The following is a 19139-nucleotide window of genomic DNA, read 5'->3' as shown; positions in this document are numbered from 1 at the left end:
GAAGCGGGCTGCACCGCCATTTTACGTTGGGGGGCCCAATTAAGGCCCGCCCAGCGTGATGTCCGGCGGGAAGTGCTATGCGCTTCCTGTGTGGGCGGGGAGGATTCCCTAAAAGTGAGAGTGCGCTCTCTCGCATGCGCACGAAAGAGTGCACATTTACCTGAGGCTAAGTGCAGCCTCGGGGAGATTGCTTCCACTTTGAAAAATATTAAAAATAGAAAAAAAAAATTCCCTAACATGTCCCCCTCATGTGACAATGTCAGAATTACAGAAAAACTTTATTAAAATTTTTAAAACCCTACATGAAGCCTCATCCCGCCGCTGGATGAGGTTTCATGTTTTCTCTATTTGCCGCAGTGGCTCCTGGCCTGCTCACCAACATTAAGGTTGGACGGGCAGGTCATTTAATTGTTTAAATGATCCTGTCAATGGCCTCAATTGGCCATTGACAGGTCAGCGGGCCCGCAGCTGATTTTACTGTGCCCCTGCCTTCCTGAAAATTTAAATGGGGTGGGATGATGTCGGGGGTTCTGCCTGACGTCATCCCGCGTCATTTTATGCATCAGCGAGCGGGCCCCGCCCTCTGCTCACCGACAGCAAAATTTGGCCCTTGGAATCAGAAAAGACCCATCAGTTCATCAAGCCTCTTTTCACAGACCATGCATGACTACCCCAATCCCCTCACTCCCACCCATAATTTAAATGCATTTTTCCTTATTCCCACAACCATATCCATTAATATCTCTTGTCTTAAATATTTTCGACAGATGTTGGTACAGTTACTTCTTAGATGTTATCAGTTGGTGCAGAATTAACAACGTTTCCTGTTTGCTTGTTGCCCACCAAATCAAGGAAACTTTTGAAATCCTTGGTGGAAAAGGATTAAATTATCAAAGGGATAATTTTGAAATCCACTGGTTATGTTTTTAACTGAAAGGACTTTGTCAAAAGCTTATCATGAGTGCTTCTAAAAAAGATAATTTGAATGATGTTTTGATTAAATGAAGCAATTCTGATGATGGATTATAATTAGTGTCAAATTAAAACTGGCAGAGAGTTTAATTGAATATTCTGATTAATAATGGAAGGAGTATTTGCTGGGGAAACTTTGTGGGAGTGGTGAAACTTGTGTTCCTCATTGCATTGTCCTCATTGACTTGCATCATACTTTGTATCAAAAACTTGGTCAGATCAAATCCTTGCTGTCGAAAGAGGCCCTCAATTTAACCAGCAAACAAGTTGTACTATCAAGAAAGATGTGTTATTTATTGGAGTTAATTTTTTCTGGTTTGATCTTATTGTTGCTTTCCCTCAGAGTACTTCATGGCATACATTGCCGCAATGTTATAATGGGGCAAAGAGAGAAAATTTTGAGCTGTCTCTTTTTATTGCTCTTAGAATGTTATTAAGCTTGAACCAGATGATAATCTACTAATGGGTGATTTCAAAGGGATAATGACTCTGGATTTTATTTTGTTAAATCTCCTGTGGACCTTTCTAATGGTTCAAATACTGGCTACTGTGCTTACCTGATGAGAACGTGCATTTCTTCCTAGTCAAAGTAGTGTGGGAAGAATGATGGTTAACTTCAGACCCATGGTTCCCAAAGGTCTCCACCAGAAGGGTTTTTCTCGTGTTGTGCCTGGATCTGTTGTAGGCTAATTGATTGCCGTGCTTAGTCAACTCCATTACTATTTATCATATGACTCCCCCGGGTGGTAGAAGACGAACTGGAAGGATCTTGTTCTTTTCTCCTCTAGCCATTCTTACAGTCCTAACAAATGGCTCATAGTTTGCTATTTATACCAGTCAGTTGGCTGTTTAGCAACAGTTATGTGTTGTTTTTATTGCATCTTGAGTTTCCATTAAGTACACAATATAGTTTTGTTTTAGTAAAATTGAGACAGAGAGGTCAAGGAAGGGAAGGGAAGGGAAGTGTCAGAGATGGACCATGTGAATTATATACACAATATAGTTTTGCCTTCCTGAAGGTGCAAATATTTCATCTCTTAGTGAGACTGACAGTTGACACCAAATTAGAGAATATTTTCTGATCTTGAAGCTCTAGGCTGTATTTTTCACCTATTGATTCTGAATGGGAGCAATCCATCCTTATCAGTAAAGATCAAAAGAGATTTTTTCTTCATTCATAATGGATGATCCTTGAAATTCAATAAGAGTGCATTTGCACTATAACTGGTGCTATGTGGTTTCTATTCAAACTGACTTTGCACTTACAGTGTAAATGTGGCCTGAATCTGGTGTCTGTATTCCAAGTAGATACTGGAACAAAGCAGAGCAGACTTCCTAGTGTAGCAAGTCTCTCAACAATTTGCTTCAGGGAGTAAGTTCTCCCCACAAAATTTACGCTCAAAGTTTAGCATTGATGTCAATTCATGTTATAAAAAGATAAAGCGAGCAGCAATATTCAATGGTGCTCAAAGTTCCCTTCTAGTTCTACAGAAATTACTTCTAATGTTCCAGTTGGTGGAGATTCTAGGATTTTGACAGTGAATTATCAATAGACAAGAACAAGATCTTGGCATATGCGTCACTCTTGATGCACTGGGATCAATTACTGAAAAGCATTAGGACCAATGCCCAAGGGCTAATACTAATTAGATATAGCTTCTGTCCCTAGTGCCTATGAATTATCTTTTACATCTCTAAATTAATTCTCTATTTGCTCTTCCAATCCACAACCTGAGCAAAACATCAGCTGTCCAAAAGCTTCTTGATTGATAATTTGGGATTAAGTTATCCCTTGTGCATGGGATTGCATATGAACATAACCAAAATTGCCTTTGTGCATATGCAAGCTTGTGCAGTCGAAGTTTAAATATCACCTTTAACTGTGGACTGTGCATTCATTAAATGAGGCAATTTGAAGTTTAAGTTCTGAGTAAGTTTGGATGCTGGGGCAGAGTCTGTCACAATAGCATATTGATGTATTAGCTCAGCATAATGAGAAGTGCTGAATTATGGATGTGATTTTACATCCATCAGCCTCCAAGCATTATTTCTTAGCCAAGTCAATGTACTGAAAAGTCAAACATGGTCACACAGTTTGACTGGGCATTTCTTTTTATAAGAATTAATCTGGTGTTTTACATCATTGAATAAAAAATAAAGTATCTCAGTCTAAACTATGTTCATTAAGGAGCAAATGGCGGCCAGTTTATCAGATCTTGGAAAACAGAGGATGAAAGGTCACTTGACTCATCAAGCCTATAACTTTCATCGTTGATCTCCATTTGGGAAATGCGCTGTATTAATACTTCCCAAATCCCAAGTGGAATGAGAAAAAAGTCTAGTTATTATTCCTTTGTCCTTCTATTCCTGCTAATCATTCATTGCCTGCTGCGCTACACATTCCCCAACCCTCCTCATTTCCTTCTTCCCCCATCCCCCCCCATGGTGCCAAGAACAGAGAATCCTCATCTGTCCAGAAATATATTGATAATTTCATATACCAATGCACACATACAGAAACACCATTGTGACTGCATTAAAAGATTTACTTCTACACTTGGTAACAAGGTACTGAGGGTTAACCAGTAGGCCCTGATTTTGCAAGGCTCTGTGGTGTCAGCAGACTCTCACATGCCTGATATGCTGCACATCCAATTTTTACTATTAGGATTTGGAGGTCTTTTATAAGCTCCACAAATTAGATTGGCACGAGCATTATGGAGATGAGATGTTGAGGAAATTCAGTTGAATTCAGTGACACCGAGAAAGGTTACAGTCCCTGGCATCGGCCTTACCCATACAAACTCTGTACTGGATCAGCAGTACAAGGCCTGTTTAATAAGCTTCTGACAGCTGTATCAGGAGCAGTTAAGTAGCAGTTTGGAAAGCTTTTTTCTTGATGGCAGCATTTGAGGGCTCTATGTTTAGATATGTCCATTGTTTATTTGCTCTTCTTGCTGTTAACCTTGTATATCTTATGATTTCTTCCTGTCTAGCAGTTGCAACAAGAACAACTTATATTTGTATAGCTAAAAGCAAAATACTGCAGATGTTGGAGAAGAAGTGTCTGAAGAAGAATCATAGGGATTTAAAACATTAACTCTGTTTCTCTCTCCACAGATGCTGTCAGTCCTGCTGTGTTTTTCCAGCAGTTTCTGTTTTTATTTTATATTTGTATAGTATCTTTTACATAATGAAAGGTCCCAAGACACTTCACAGGAGCATTATAAAACAAATAATTGGAGTGAAATGGGTTAATAGAATAGCTATGCTAATGAGTGATAGACCATAATGTATCATTGACATCAGCAGTCACATGTTAGACACTCGAGTGAGAGGATGGAACACTCTGTATTCATGAAAGACATACCAACTCTGTAATCTATCTAATATCTAGGGTTAATAAACCAGTTTAAAGCAAGTACCAGAGTAAGACTACAGTCTTTCTAGGTAAGATAGGTCATGTATACCAGAAACCAGCAATCATGCCTCAAGTATATGAAGCATGGGGTGGATTGTGGAATTTTATGGCCTTTCCCACCAGCAGGATCTTCTGTTCCTGCCAAAGTCAATGGAGTGAACGGCTTGCCGCATTTTACGGCCCTGCCCCCACCGTGATGGGCCTGTAAAATTCCACCTTTGGTAGCAGTGATAGTGATACCAATCTAAAGAAGCATTGGTGCCATCAACAGAACCACGGCAATAAGTGCAAGAAAACTTGGCAGCAGGTACAAATTTACAAGCCTACTGAAGGAGGAGGCAAAGTGGAGGGAGGTAACCATGTCCATCCCCAGTGAGCAGTCACTGCCCCTACCCCACCCATTTGAAAATCTCAAGGGCCCGCAGAGAGGCCTAAGGTGTGAGTTATGGAAGAAACACTTCCTCCAATGTCGAGCAGCATTGGGCTTGCATGCTAAAGAGCAGAAGCACCAGGTCAGCTCATTGCTTTATGACATGGGTCTGGTAGCTGATGATGTGCTCCTCAGGCAGGGGGTGGAAGGGTCCTCTGCAGACTCCGACACCATTCTCAAAACCTTTGACTTGTATTTCAGCCTGGAATGAAACCTAGTGATAGAGTATATCCACTTTAACCAAAGGTCCCAAAGGCCAGGGGAATCAGTTGAATTATTTCTTACCAATCTGTATCACCTTGCAGATATGGGGCATTGGAAGACGAACTCATCTGTAACCACATTGTCATTGGGATCCGTGATGAAAAGCTCACAGATTTTTTACAGAACAAGGACCACCTCACTCCACTTCAAGCAGTTCAATAGGCAGATCAAGCAGGGCGAACTCGGAGAGATAAACAAGGCTATAATCCATTGTGACACCAAGGTTCTAGATGACTCTGTTAACTGTGTTGGCCCACAGGCAGTAACTCCACCCACTCAAAAGCCCGTCACAATGGATGAAAGGGCGGGAAACCCCACAGCAGCCATTTTGAGATGCTAACATTGTGATGCAAAGAAACAACACAGATGCCAAGATTGTCCGGCGTGGGGGGTGCAGAATTCTGCCAGTGTGGACATTTCAAGCCCTTCTGTAAGTCCAACAACTTTACTTGGGGAAGAAGACAAGAGACTGTTTATGAAATGCACTCCATGCAAGAAATTGGAAATCATGGCAGAGTCAAAATTATAGAGTTTCTAGGGGAAGCAATTGGTCTAAATCAGGCCTCTTGGTCAGTTACAGTGCCAGTTAAAGGCTGCAATGCCAAGTTTAAAATTGATACTGGAGCTAGTGTTAACATACTCACTAATCATCTGCACTGACTTCAGCCAATACCCCTTCATCCATCAGATATTAAAATGCAAGTCCAGGCAGTACAAGCCTTCCAATAAAAGGCAGGCTAATTGCTCCTTTTCGTTATAAGGGGCAACAGATGTTGATTCTCTCTATCTTGTTCACTATCAATGCATGTCCTTATTGAGTGGAGGTGTTGGTATACTGCTGGGAATTCTGCAAAAACCAAATGATGACCTGCATTTAGACAACTTGATGCCTTTCATGGAGGGATTTCCAAAGTTTTATGTAGAACCAGTGAATTTTCAGCCTTCATCAGCTGAGGAGGTTTATTCAATCAGCAGTGATTTTCTTTCCATCACAGAGACACCATCCATTAGACCCTGAGTGGATACTGAGGTCGTGGATACCTCAGTTCTTTATGAAACTAGGCCAAAGGTGGCGGATACAGAAGGCACTGTGGCAGACAGTGGCCATCTGCAAGAAGACCTTTTAGAATGAAAACAAAACATGCTGGAAAGACTCAGCAGGTTAGAGCGCTGAAGAAGAGTCATACTCCACAAATGCTGTCAGATCTGCTGAGTTTTTCCAGCATCTTTTGTTTTTGTTTCAGATTTCCAGCGTCCGCAGTATTTTGCCTTTATCTTAGAAGACCTTTTGGGCCTGGGTTGGCTCTTTCATGGAGAAAGTAATTAGGAAGAGGCCATGTAACCCTGAGTGATCTGTTGGGGGATGGGGTCCTAGAGGTGGTTCATGATTCCAGCCTACTGCTGAGATAGATGAAGTCTCTGTTTTTGTCTGAGGAGTCAGCTGTGGCAGAGCATCATTCAATTCTCCATTCCACTGAACTTACCAATGCAATGCCTTGTGTATTGATGGTTAACCATGAAGAGTCTTCCAGGGAGAACAACATGCTTGAGTCCATAGAGGATCTCATTACCAGAGAGTTGGTAATGCCCATTTCTGTGGGTGAAAGTTAATTGACGCCCACATTTTAGTACCAGCTGAAAACCTTCTTCCCACTAAAGAGGTCTCTTAGCACAGAAGCCGAGGCAGAATGTCCAGAGCTTCTACAGCTTCAGTCTCCTGTACAGGAAAGTTGTCTTCATATTGTCTTAGGGATACACCCCATTGTAGAAAATGATGTTGTCTTATCTCCTTATCCTCAATATATCTTCCCATTGCTCCTGGTGGACAGCCTCACACAGAAGAACATGTAGCAATGTTACCACTACCTACAGAAAGTGAACATTCTTTCGGAAATGTCATTGGGAAATCATCTCTTCTTCATTTCAGAAATGCCCACAGGAAATATGTCATTTTTCTTCTTGTTGTCCAGGTCCAATAGAATCTCAGATCTTCAATATCTTTTCCTTCTTCATTACAGCAGTGAATGATATGTCAATGAAAATCTTCATGGGAGTTGAAGATCCTTCAACTTCACAGGTCTTGCCCCAGTGTGCTTCAAGGGAGCAGAAGATTCTTGACAGAGTCCTAATTTCTTCTCTTCTAGCTCAAGAGAGTTCAAGTGTTGATGTTCTTCAGCATTCTACCTTGAATCAGTCGTTTACTGATAAATCCTTAGAGTTCAGCAGTCCTGAAGTCTACACTCCAATTACCAGCAATACTGGGAAGTTGCTATCGTATTTCACTGGTGATGGAGTCCTTCAAGAGAAAGAGGAACGGCCATGTTGTGGAGTATCTAAAGGCACTCTATACAAGTCAGCTGTAAAGCAAATCAAGCAGCAGCTTATTGATCAGTACAAGCATGCATGGTTGAGATCACTCTCAGGTTATTCCAAGAGGCATCTCAGAGTTACAACGTTTCTCTCATACATTTATAGCATTCTTGTGGCATTGCAACATTAATCATAATTACCTCTTGGATCACATGCCCTTGTTTATACTTTCAGTTCCACACATACATGGTTATGTAAAAACAATCTGGTCCTTGTTCCTCCATTATTCTCCTCCTTCTCGTATCAAGAACATTCTGTCTCCGACTTATTTTGACTTTCTCAACTTCCCATTTCCCTCTCTTGGGCTTTTTTTTAAAATCAGGAATCAGCAATTTATCAAAAAATAGCAATGTCCTAAACCATCTAACCTGATAAGCTTTGTTTTCAGCAAAACTACCTCCCCTTATGTCACCACTGGGCAGCTACGTCCAGATACTCATATCCTAATTATTCTGTTAGTCCTAAAATGTTTCTGCAAGTTCAGCAAGACCAAACAAAATATGTAATCTCATGCATATATGTAATCTTGTGCATTGACTCCTTCAGCTCCATGTCTACAAGGCGTCTCCCCAAAGAGCTGAGAACACTGTGGGAGACGGAATCCCTCATAACAGTGATTTGGGGAGTGGGGAGAGATGGAGGAAGAGTAGGAGTTGGGTAGAATCTGTAGGAGGAAAAGGGAATGACAGAAATGTAATGTAAACAGCTAAAACGTAGTTTTATATTGGTGTTAAGAAGTTGATAAAATACTTGGGAGGAGGTGTAGCGTAATGAGTTAATAGAATAGTTACACCAATGAGTGATATAGATCATGATGTATCAGTGACATCAGCAGTCATGTGCTAGATGCTCGAGACAGGGAATGGAACACACTGTACTCATGAGAGACATACCTACTCTGTAACCTATCTTAGATAATAAACCAGTTTAAAACAAGCACCAGAGTAAGACTGGAGTCTTTTAAATAACATAGATCACGCATACCAAAAGCCACCAACCATGCCATGAGTATATGAAACTATAATGACATCAAACCACATAAGGAGATATTGGGTCAGGTGTCAAAAGCTCAGTCAAAGATGTAGGTTTTAAGAAGTGCCTCAAAGGAGGAAAGTGAGGTAGAGATGGGGAGAGATGTAGGGAGCTTAGGGCCTAGCCATCTGAAGTGACAACCATCAATGGTGGAGCAATTAAAATTGGGGTGCTCAGGAGGTCAGAATTAAAAGAGTGCAGATATTTTGGAGGATTGTGGGGCTGCAGGAGATTACAGAGATAGGGAGTGAGAACACCATGGAGAGCACTGAAAACAAGGATGAGAATTTTAAAATTAAGATGTTGCTTGACTGGGAGTCAATGTAGGTCAGCGAGCACGGGTGATAGGTACACCGGACTTGATGCAAGTTAGGACACGGGCAGCAGAATTTTGGATTACCTCAAGTTTACGGAGGGTAGAATGTGGGAGCGCAGCTGGGAATGTGTTGGAATAATCAAGGTTATAGCTAACAAAAGTATGAATGAGAGTTTCTGCAGCAGATAAGTTGAGGCAGGGGTGAAGTTGGATGCTGGCAATGAGATGGAAAAGGGCACTCTTGGTAAGCAGTTAAAGACAAGTAGCTGTTAGTTTGAGGCTAGTACCTATTAGCATAGTGAGGGTAGGGTTGTCTCAGTTAACACCTACACTCCTACATGATTTAAGTGAGAAAAACCAGTCAGTTATGGATTGTCATCTGCTGATCCAAAGGCACCATAGCAGCTATATGTATAATTATCACCAAACGTACAAAACAAGCCATTAATGTCTTGAAGGATATGCACTGTTTGTCCAGACATTGGACAATTGAATGACAATACCCCTGTCACTACGACTGTCTGAATGTCTCTCAGATAACACTCCCTCCATTTCAGTCCTCCCTTGTTCCATTCCTAAGCAATGGCTTTTTTGGTACTTAGAATCACCTTGCAATTTACCCAATGTGGCATACAGCATGATGTGAGGATCTAAGACAGGTTTTCTGGATTCAGTGCACTAATTGAGCACTTAATTTAATTCCTTGCTGGCAGTGATTGAGCGTACTAACTGTAGAGATTTTGTTCTGAAGGTAAATGGAATCTGTCAGCTAAGGACAATTCTACATCATGACCATTAGTGGGCTTGGCCTGAGATGTCAATCTTCTGACAGATGTAGTGATTCAAAACAATCAAACTATGAAAGTTCTGCTGCATCACTTTCAAAGAACCTTGCATAAGGTCAATACATGAAATTAGCTGGTTCACTGTTCCTGGGTTAAAAATGATTTAATGTAACAAAAAGTGTATGGAGTTGGAAAGGAATATTATTATAGCACGGAATGATGTGCTACATCTGCATCATCAAATGCTCTGTTGTTAATAATGAGGCTTCAGAAACAATTTCTGCTTTTGCTAACTTGATTTCTTACAACAGTTGAAAGCACTGATGGATAAGGTATACCACAGTCATGCTTTAATAATGTAGAGCTGAAGATCTGTGAACCTTCTTCCTGTGTACTCCTGCCATAACTCCAGCATACTGTGCTAGAAAGGCCATGAACTTGAACTGAACCTAAATACATTAGGTCCAAGTCCTGAGTGGGAGATTCCATGGGGCCCTGCAGGAGCCTAAGCTTCCCCACCATTCCTACAAAATGAGAAATGTTGGTGGGAGCATGTAGGAATTCCCAGGCCGAAAGTTCCAGTGACTCCAGTCTGTGATATACCAGTCAGCGTGTTGATGATTGGCATGATGTGTGAAAGTAGACGCTAGAGTGGCATCTGGGGATTCAGGCTCAGATTACGGACTATGCTCCAAGAATGACAGATCATGATGAAGGCCCTGTTGGACCACATTGTCTATTGCTGTCTTTATAGGACATCAGGTTTTAGATAGAATTTGCAGATTGAACTAAAGAGTTTTTCAGCACAAGAGGGCATTCATCCATCATGCCTATGCTGGTTCTTTCTAATGCCATCAAAAATTAATCTCTCAGTCTCTCTCAGCTCTGTATCGTCCTGTGTTTGAACTTTTTTCTCTTAAAAGATGCATTTATTCTCCACCTCAGTTATTTCAAATGGCAAAATATGCCTTGTTCCTAAATCTTTTTGCAAATCAGATGGCCACTTGTAAAATTTCATACAGGGAGTGGAAGGTAGGTAACAGGAAGGCCACCCGCTGAATTTAATGTGACCCCCTATCTTCAAACCTACTGGTGGGAGCATAAAATCTAGCCCATGGTTTGGAGGTGGGAACCATATGAAAGGTTAGTACAAAAGGTGTTGCCTAATTAACATGACATTATGAAATGCTATAGCATAAGTTAAATCTTTTTTTAGTACAGTAAGTGATATGAGTGTTTCGCTTTGGAAAGGAAAGTGACCATTAAATAATGCGGTTTCCAGGTAATTACTTCTGACAACTGGCAATCTGTCAAGGGAACAAATTACATTTTGAAAGTGAAAAAATCTTCCAATGCATTGGGGTAAATTATCCCCAGGATAAAGTGCTATTCAGCATTGTATAATTTTCAAAGGCTAGTCCAGTTTGAAATCCATTCCTGATTGTGTGAAATGTCCCCACTGCATTCATTTTTCCTTGAAATTCAGCTCAGCCATCTGTTTGGCTGTTTCAAAGCTTTGATACACGTCTGAGCTTCTTGTGTTCAAAGCCTTTCATGGATTCTGCTCAGGAGGCTTTGTTTACACATTTGTTCAGAGGAATGTCACTATGAATGCTTGGTTGCCTTTCAACCACTAATGGATTCTGCTCAGCAGAGTTTGTTTACACATCTGTCAAGGGTATTGTGAGCTTGTGCATTTTGAAAGACTTATGAGCTTCAAAGAGGATAAGGGTTTTTAAATAGCTTTCAAGTAATGTTAATTTATTTTGACAGATTTATAAGCTTCTAAGAAGATAATGGTTACTTAAGGTGATGGAGTATAAAAGTATAGGAAGTCTTGCTGAAACTGTGCAGGTGTTGGTGAAATGGCGCCTGGAGTACTGTGTATAGTTCTGGTCATTCTACTTAAGGAGGGATATACTTGCATTGGAAGCAGTTCAGAGAAAGTTCGCTGAAGCTGATTCCTGGGTTAAAAGGTTTGTCTTATGAGGAAAGGTTGAGCAGGTTGGGCCTATACTTATTGGAGTCTAGAAGAATGATAGGTGATCTTATTGAAACACATAAGATTTTGAGGGGGCTTGACAGTACAGTTGCTGAGAGGAAGTTTTCTCTCGTGGTGAATCCAGAAGTAGGGGGTTACAAAATCATCCTTGGTTTCACTCCTAATGGTTACTCAACAATGCTTCCAGTGGATGAGGCTCAGCTGTGCTTCTACCAGTGGCCAAATAAAATACTCAGGCCCGCTGCACAGGCTCTGACCTGAAACTGAGAGAGGACCACAAGGAGGGAGGAAATGAGGAAAATCCTTTTTATGTAGTGAGTGGTTAGAATTAGGAATGCAGTGCCTGAGATTGTGGTGGAGGCAGATTCAACTGAGGCTTTGGAAAGGGAATTGGATCATTATCTGAAAAAAATTGCAGGGCTGCAGGAAAAAGGTTTGGAAATGAGATTTACGAGGATGTTGCCAGGACTGGAAAGTTGCTGCTATGAAGAAAGATTGGATAGGCTGGGGTTGTTCTCCTTGGAACAGAGGTGGCTGAGGGGAGATTTGATTTGAGATGTGCAAAATTGTGAGGGACCTGGATAGAGTGGATGGGAAGACCCTCTTTACTTTAGCAGAGAAGTCAGTGACTAGGGGGCATAGATTTAAAGTGAATGGTAGAAAGATTAGAGGGAAGATGAGGAAAGTTTTTTTTCACCCAGAGGGGTCTGGAACTCACTATCTGAAGGGGTGGTAGAGGCAGAAACCCTCAACTCATTTAAAAGATGTCTGGGTATGCACCTCAAGTAGCCTAGCCTGCAGGGGTACAGACCAAATGCTGGAAAGTGGGATTAGGCTGGGAGGCTTGTTTCTCAGCCGGCGCAGATATGATGTGCCAAGTGGCCTCTTTCTATGCCGTAAACTCTATGATTCTGTGCTGTCACAATGGTGTGCTGTCACAGAGAGCATGATGGGCTGAATGACTGCCTTCTGTGCTGTAACCATTCTATGGCTCTATCTGTTTGCAAGTCATTGCTGCGAATCCTCAGCTCAAATGCAATTTGAGGCAAGGCCTTCATTAATGCCACATCTCTGTGTCTTCCTGCTGCCACCAGGAAAAGAAACAATATTCAACTTTTCTATTGTACAGTGCATGAACTGAGGAAGAAATGGGTTTTAAATCTGCAGCATTTTCTGATTGCCTGCTCTCAGGGTGGACTTTAAAAACAGATAACCATGTGAGATTGCATACTTGCTTTAAACCTATTAGGAGCTTCAAGGAGTCATTTACCGCAAGATGATGACACCAGTACTTTTCAAATAATGTGGAAGATGAAAATGAATGCTATTAATTATTTACAGTGATGTGAACAGAGAACATCATGTTCTTCGTGGTTTTTTAATATTTATTATGGATCTACACAAGGTTCAAGAAAAAGCATAGCAAAATTGGTTTTAGGAGGAATCATGCAACTCAACCAATCCCCACATTAAAGTTTAACCTAGTGCCACCAAACCATGGGATTTTCATACACAGCATTGACTTGCTCCAGAACCACTCCACAGCACCAGAGTCAGCAACCCCTTGATATCTGTGCAATCCAAAAATCCAATCTGCTCTCTATTGCTGCTATATCCCATCTACTTTCCTTTAATCTGATACCATCTCAGTTTATATTTTTAGCCAAAATGGGCATGAGGTTGACATTATGCCTGAGGCAGATCCCGATAGTTAGAGGAAGAATCAACCCTTTGTGTCTTTTAGCAGCAGACGTTGCAATACATGACAAGCATTAAGGCAATGAAAGGGAAGGAAAATGTGTCATTTAAAAAAAAAATCAAAGTAATATCTTCAGGTAGACAAAAATTGACATTGCGCTAAAGCTCAGCTTAATTTTCTATTGTAATTACTCTTTATAGAATAGATGATAAAAAGATAGACATGCATTCCTGCCTTTCTAACTTATGTTTGTTGCCATGTGGACATAAGTGGTTGGTCATGTGCGCTATCTGATAGTACTGATGAACAAACAAGCATGTGAATATAAAGGACAGGAATCTGTCCCATACTGTCACTGTGCGATATTTATACACACCACTATTCATCTGTACCCCTAAAAATCCAGCCATGCAATCACCTGGAAGAAAAAAAAAGTAAAGAAAATTTTCTAAGCTAATTTAGGAGGGGGAAAAAAAAGCAGCAAAATTCCTTTCTAACTCCCCAAAATCCATCAACAAAATCCATCAAAGGTGCATTTATATAGCACCTTTAATGTAATAAAACATCCCAAAGTACTTCACAGGATAGCTAGCAGACAAAATTTGACAGTGAGTCACGTAAAAAGATATTAGGACAGGCGAGCAAAACATAGTCAAAGAGGTAAGGAGAACCTTAAAGGAAGAGAGAGGGGTAGAAAAGTGGATTGGTTAAGGGAGGGATTTCCAGAGCTTTGGGCCGAGGCAGCTAAAGGCATGGCTGTCGATGGTGGAGTAATGCACACAAAACCAGAATTAGAGGAGTCCATAGATCTTGGAGGGTTGTAGACTAGAGAAGGTCATAGAGATAGGGTGGAGGTGGAGGGCAAGGCCATGGAGGAGATGGTAACAAGGATGAGATTTGTGAAAATCAAGGTGTTCTTGGAACAGGTCAGAGAGCATGGTGATGAATGGGACTTCATGTAGGTCAGGATACAGGCAGCAGCATTTTGGATGAGATCAAGTTTAGGATGAATAATCATACAAATTCCAGGAGACAATTGTGACTGAGGGATCCATTCTTCTGATTCCCCATCTACCTTCTACCTGTAGTTATATTGGCCACACTCAGGAGAGATTCTTGTCTCCTACTGTGCATCGCTGACCTGTTTTATGTAGCTTTCCAAATTACATCAGAAGATTAACAGCAAGAAGCTGCTACTCTTGGACCCCTGGCAACATGTTTCTGCAACTTATGGAGAAGGTGCATGACTAAATGTGACAGCAGTGAAATTTATATGAAACTGACTTATCTCATTCTGATAAAAGCAAAACACTGCGGATACTGGAAATCTGAAACAAAAACAGAAAATGCTGGAAAATCTCAGCAGGTTGAACAGCATCTGTGGAGAGAGAAACAAAGTTAATGTTTCGAGTCCTTATGACTCTTCTTCAGAGCTAAAGGAAAGTAAAAATGTGACGAAATTTATACTGTTTAAGGGGGGTGGAGCAGGTGAAACTGGATAGAAGGCCAGCAATAGGTGGCAAAGGAGATATTGACAAAGATGTTATGAACTAAAGGACAAAGGTTAATGGTAAGGGTGAGGGCTATAGGAGGTACTGATGGTGGCATTAAGGTAAGAAAGCTGAATGTGATAATAGCAGGACAATGGTAAACACTCTGAAAAGAACAACATGAACAATTGACAGATGGCCCTTGTGGGGGTGGGGTGAGGTGAGAGGATGGTGGTGGAAAAAAAGATTGAAAATAGGATAAAATGTGGGGATAAAACAATGAATAAAAATGAAAATAAATAAAAATAAAAATAAGTGGATAAAAAAAATAAAAAAAATGAATATTGAAAAATGGGATAAGAAGGGGGGTTGAGGATGGAGGTGAAAGTTCATGGTCTGAAGTTGTTAAGTCTGGAAGGCTGTAAAGTGCCTAATTGGAAGATGAGATGCTGTACCTTCAGTTTGGATTGGGCTTCAGCAGGCCAAGGACAGACATGTGGGCATGAGAGCAGGGTGGTGTGTTGAAATGGCAAACAACAGGCCTGGGTCATGCTTGCAGACAGACTGAAAGTGTTCCACAAAGTGGTCAACCAGTCTGTGTTTGGTCTCTCCAATGTAAAGGAGACCACCAATGGGAGCAGCGAATGCAGTAGACAAAATTGAGGGAAGTGCCAGTGAAGTGCTGCTTCACTTGAAAGGAGTGTTTGGGCCCTTGGATGGCAAGGAGGTAAAGGGGCAGGTGTTACACCTTCTGCGATTACATAGGAAGGTGCCGTGGGAGGGGGATGAGGTATTGGGGATGATGGAGGAGTGGACCAGGGTGTCCCGGAATGAATGCTAACAAGGGGGGAGGGGTGGTTGTTGAAGGGAAGATATGTTTGGTAGTGGCTTCATGCTTGAGTTGGCGGAATTGTCGGAGGATGATCCTTTGAATGCGGAGGTTGGTGGGGTGAAAAGTGAGGACAAGGGGGACCCTATCATAGTTCTGGGAGGGAGAGGAAGGTGTGAGGGCAGAGGCGCGGAAGATGGGTCAGACACGGTTGAGGGCCCTGTCAACCACCGTGGGTGGGAAACTCCAGTTAAGGAGAAGGAAGACATGTCAAAAGTGCCGTTTTGGAAAGTGGTATCATCGGAACAGATGCTAAGGAGGCGAAGGAAGTGAGAGACTGGGATAGAGTCCTTACAGGAAGTGGGGTGTGAGGAGCTGTAGTCGAGGTAGCTGTTGGAGTCGGTGGGCTTGTAATGAATATTGGTGGACGTCTATCACCAGAAATTGAGACAGAGAGGTCAGGGAAGAGAAGGGAAGGGAATTGTCAGAGATGGACCATGTGAAGGTGATTGAGGGGTGGAAATTGGAACAAAATTGATAAATTTTTCCAGTCCAGAAGAGAGCATGAAGCAGCACCGAAACAGTCATTGATGTACCACAAAAAGAGTTGTGGAAGGGGGCCTGAGTAGGACTGGAACAAGGAATGTTCCACATACCCCATAAAGAGACAGGCATAACTGGGGCCCATGTGGGTACCCATAGCTGCACCTTTTATTTGGAGGAAGTGAGACAAATTTAAGGAGAAATTGTTCAGTGAGTAAACAAGTTCAGCCAGACAGAGGAGAGTGGTGGTGGATGGGGATTGTTCAGGCAACGTGACTCATCTGACTCAATCGACATCTGACTTGGACCACGCAGATGCCTCTTCCCCAGCAGTCCTCCGTGTCCTGGGATCTCAGCCGAACCTGCCTCCTCCAGCTGCGGACATGTGTCCGTGCGGTGACCATTATTATCCATTATCTCATTATCTCCAATATCTCATTCTGCCTTTTTTTTAATAGTCCAGTGGCAAATCTATTATGTTGTTGCTCACAGTAAGTCCAAAACAGGTGAACTGATTTCTAAGATTTTGGAGATCACCTGCCAGGCTGTAAGGGCACACCCTCAGGAAATGCTGTGAGCGCCAGCCTCTCACCCAGGCATGGCTGCAGCTATTCAGTTTCACTCTTTGAAGGCTTCCCAGCCTGTCAGTTCCGCTGAAGAAACACCTCCCTCTTGTCTAGCAGAGAGCTCAAGGAATCCGTGCGCTGGCTGTTAAAACCGGAATGTGGGGTTAAGTTCAGTTAATTAGCTGTTTGCATATTTTAATGACTTTCCTGACAGCTTTTGGCAGGTTCTCTGCTGGCCTGCAACTCCTCCCGGGTCAAACCTGGAAGTGTGCGTGATCACGTCACGTTTCTGATCCAATGCTACTTTTCGGGGGTTGAACTGAGCCTGCTGTTGCTTGGTACTTAAAATTCTGCTCCTGGAATGACCTCTGTGCAATACTCGACTTCCACACAAATGTAGTAGACTCTTGATTGCCCTCTGCAGTGATCTAGAAAACTGCTTGGTTGTATCAAATGGCAAGGCAGCCCACAGCAATTTTCTCAGGGCAACTAGGGATGGACTATAAATGCCAACCTTGCCAGCAATACCCAAATCCTGAGAATAATTTTTTCAGACAAGACTGTGCTATTGAAAGGGGATGGTTGAAGTCTAGAAATGGAGAAGGAAGAGGATCGTCACTGAATTTGAACTGCAAATGAGAGGTGTGACCCTTGAGTCTACAACAGTCATTTTTAGTATCAGCTAGGAAGGTTTTTCCTTCTTACAGGTATGAAATGTGTAGCAGTACCACTGGGTTCTGCAACAGGCTTCCTGAGAAGTGACCTGAGACCAAAGGGTGTCTCCTCCTGCATGGAACCACAGACGACAGCTCAGGTGGTTGTGGGTACAGGTTATACTGAACCCAGTGTACAAGCGTTCAAACACTGGGTGCAGGAAAGCAGACCACCATCTCTCACGGTTTTTGGGATCTGATAGCTACCATTAGGCCTGTCGTCTTGTTGATCTGTGGGGTCACAGGTCCAGTATATTTGCAACACCTGGAGCTAACTGGCACGAGGCTGCCATTTCTCATGTCAGGCACCCTCAGAGCACCAAGCAAGTTGCACATAAGAGGTGCTACTAGCCTGCCCAGGCAGAAGCTCAAGAGATACAGCCCCATCAGTGTAGTATAAGGGTCTGGCACATACAGCATTAATGTGGGACTAAATATAGTACGCCCACACAGTGATGTAAGAAGGCACACGACACAGACTCAGGGGTCAGTCTGGTGTTCAGTAGAGATGTGTAAAGACCTAAGCATGGAGATAGCTCCTAGCCTGCACCCTTTTCTGTGCAAATGTAAATAGTTCTACTTGTTAATAAAGACTTGGGGCTGAATCGTCCCAGATTTGAACAAAGTGTGGTAGGAGGCACGGGAAAGGGTGTTTTACCTGTCAGCTGCAATGGTAGCTTTTTGCACCGTATCGTCTCATTCCCAGCGCAACCAGCCTCATTAATTATGCATTCACAGGGAGCATGCCAGCGGATTTGCCCGCCACACCATGATCTCAGTGCTTCCTCGCTCCGGGTACCATTTTTAAAGTACACCAGAGCGCAGCCTACTTCATGTCTTCAGACCAGACTGCTCCAGGCGACAGCTGGCGCCGAAAGCAAAGAAGATGGCAGCCCCCTAATTTAGCGATGCCTCTTTGGGATGCATGTTGGGCGCAGTGGAAGGCCGTCGCAATGTCCTCTGCCTAGCTTTGGCTGCAGGAGGTCCACCAATGTCACCAATCCAGCCTGGGAGGCAGCGGTGGTCAGTGCCACCAGAGCTCAGAGGTTGGCCATCCAGTGCAGGAAGAGGATGAATGGTCTCATCCATTCCGCCAGGGTAAGTCAACCACCTCATCATTCTCAAATCAAACACTCACAAACCCATCACATATCCACCAGGAGACAACAACACTAACTCTCACAAACGCCCTCACTTCTCCATTAGGCTCAAACCCTCTCCAGCTCGCACTCTCATCCCGTCCATGGCTCTGCTCACCACACACAAACATTCCACGCAGTGCCATGTGTCCTGCTGACACTCACTCCATCTATCTTCATGCAGGGGAAGCTGGCTCACAACATTAGGGAGAGGTCCCAGACCAGGGGTGGGGTGGACCACATTAGGCCCATCACTCACTTTGAGGACCATGCCATTGCGCTGACTGGTGAGGATGTGGACCATGCTTGCAGTGACAGTGAAGTCAGCGACGAACACCCATCCGAGGATCCTGCATCACATCGTCCCTCTCTCAATGCAACTGTGAGTGCCCTCTCTCCTGCTTTTAATTCTGCTGCTATGCACTAACTATCTCTACTTTGGTTCACAGGGAGTTCTGTCAATTGACCGACACTCTCAGCCAGCCAGTCCCTCAGCTCTATCCAGGTCCTCACCTCCAGCCAAGAGGGCACCTCCTCCATTGAAAAGCTGGAAATGAGCAGCCTGGAA

At 42.8% G+C, this 19139-nt stretch overlaps 1 protein-coding gene across 1 annotated transcript in view; it reads left to right on the top strand.

The window, feature by feature from the left end:
* LOC121283860 (von Willebrand factor A domain-containing protein 3B-like) overlaps positions 1-19139 on the top strand; it is a 330503-nt gene that overhangs the window by 244301 nt on the left and 67063 nt on the right. Inside the window, 5 exon segments of the mRNA XM_041198660.1 lie at positions 7058-7478; positions 10514-10622; positions 14446-14530; positions 16944-17057; positions 17427-17533. Coding sequence (XP_041054594.1) covers positions 7058-7478; positions 10514-10622; positions 14446-14530; positions 16944-17057; positions 17427-17533 — 836 coding nt within the window.

The sequence above is a fragment of the Carcharodon carcharias genome, chromosome 11, assembly GCF_017639515.1.
Source record: "Carcharodon carcharias isolate sCarCar2 chromosome 11, sCarCar2.pri, whole genome shotgun sequence".
Classification (NCBI taxonomy): Eukaryota; Metazoa; Chordata; class Chondrichthyes; order Lamniformes; family Lamnidae; genus Carcharodon; species Carcharodon carcharias.
The sequence above is the reverse complement of the archived record's forward strand: the minus strand, read 5'-3'. Positions and strand labels throughout refer to the sequence as shown.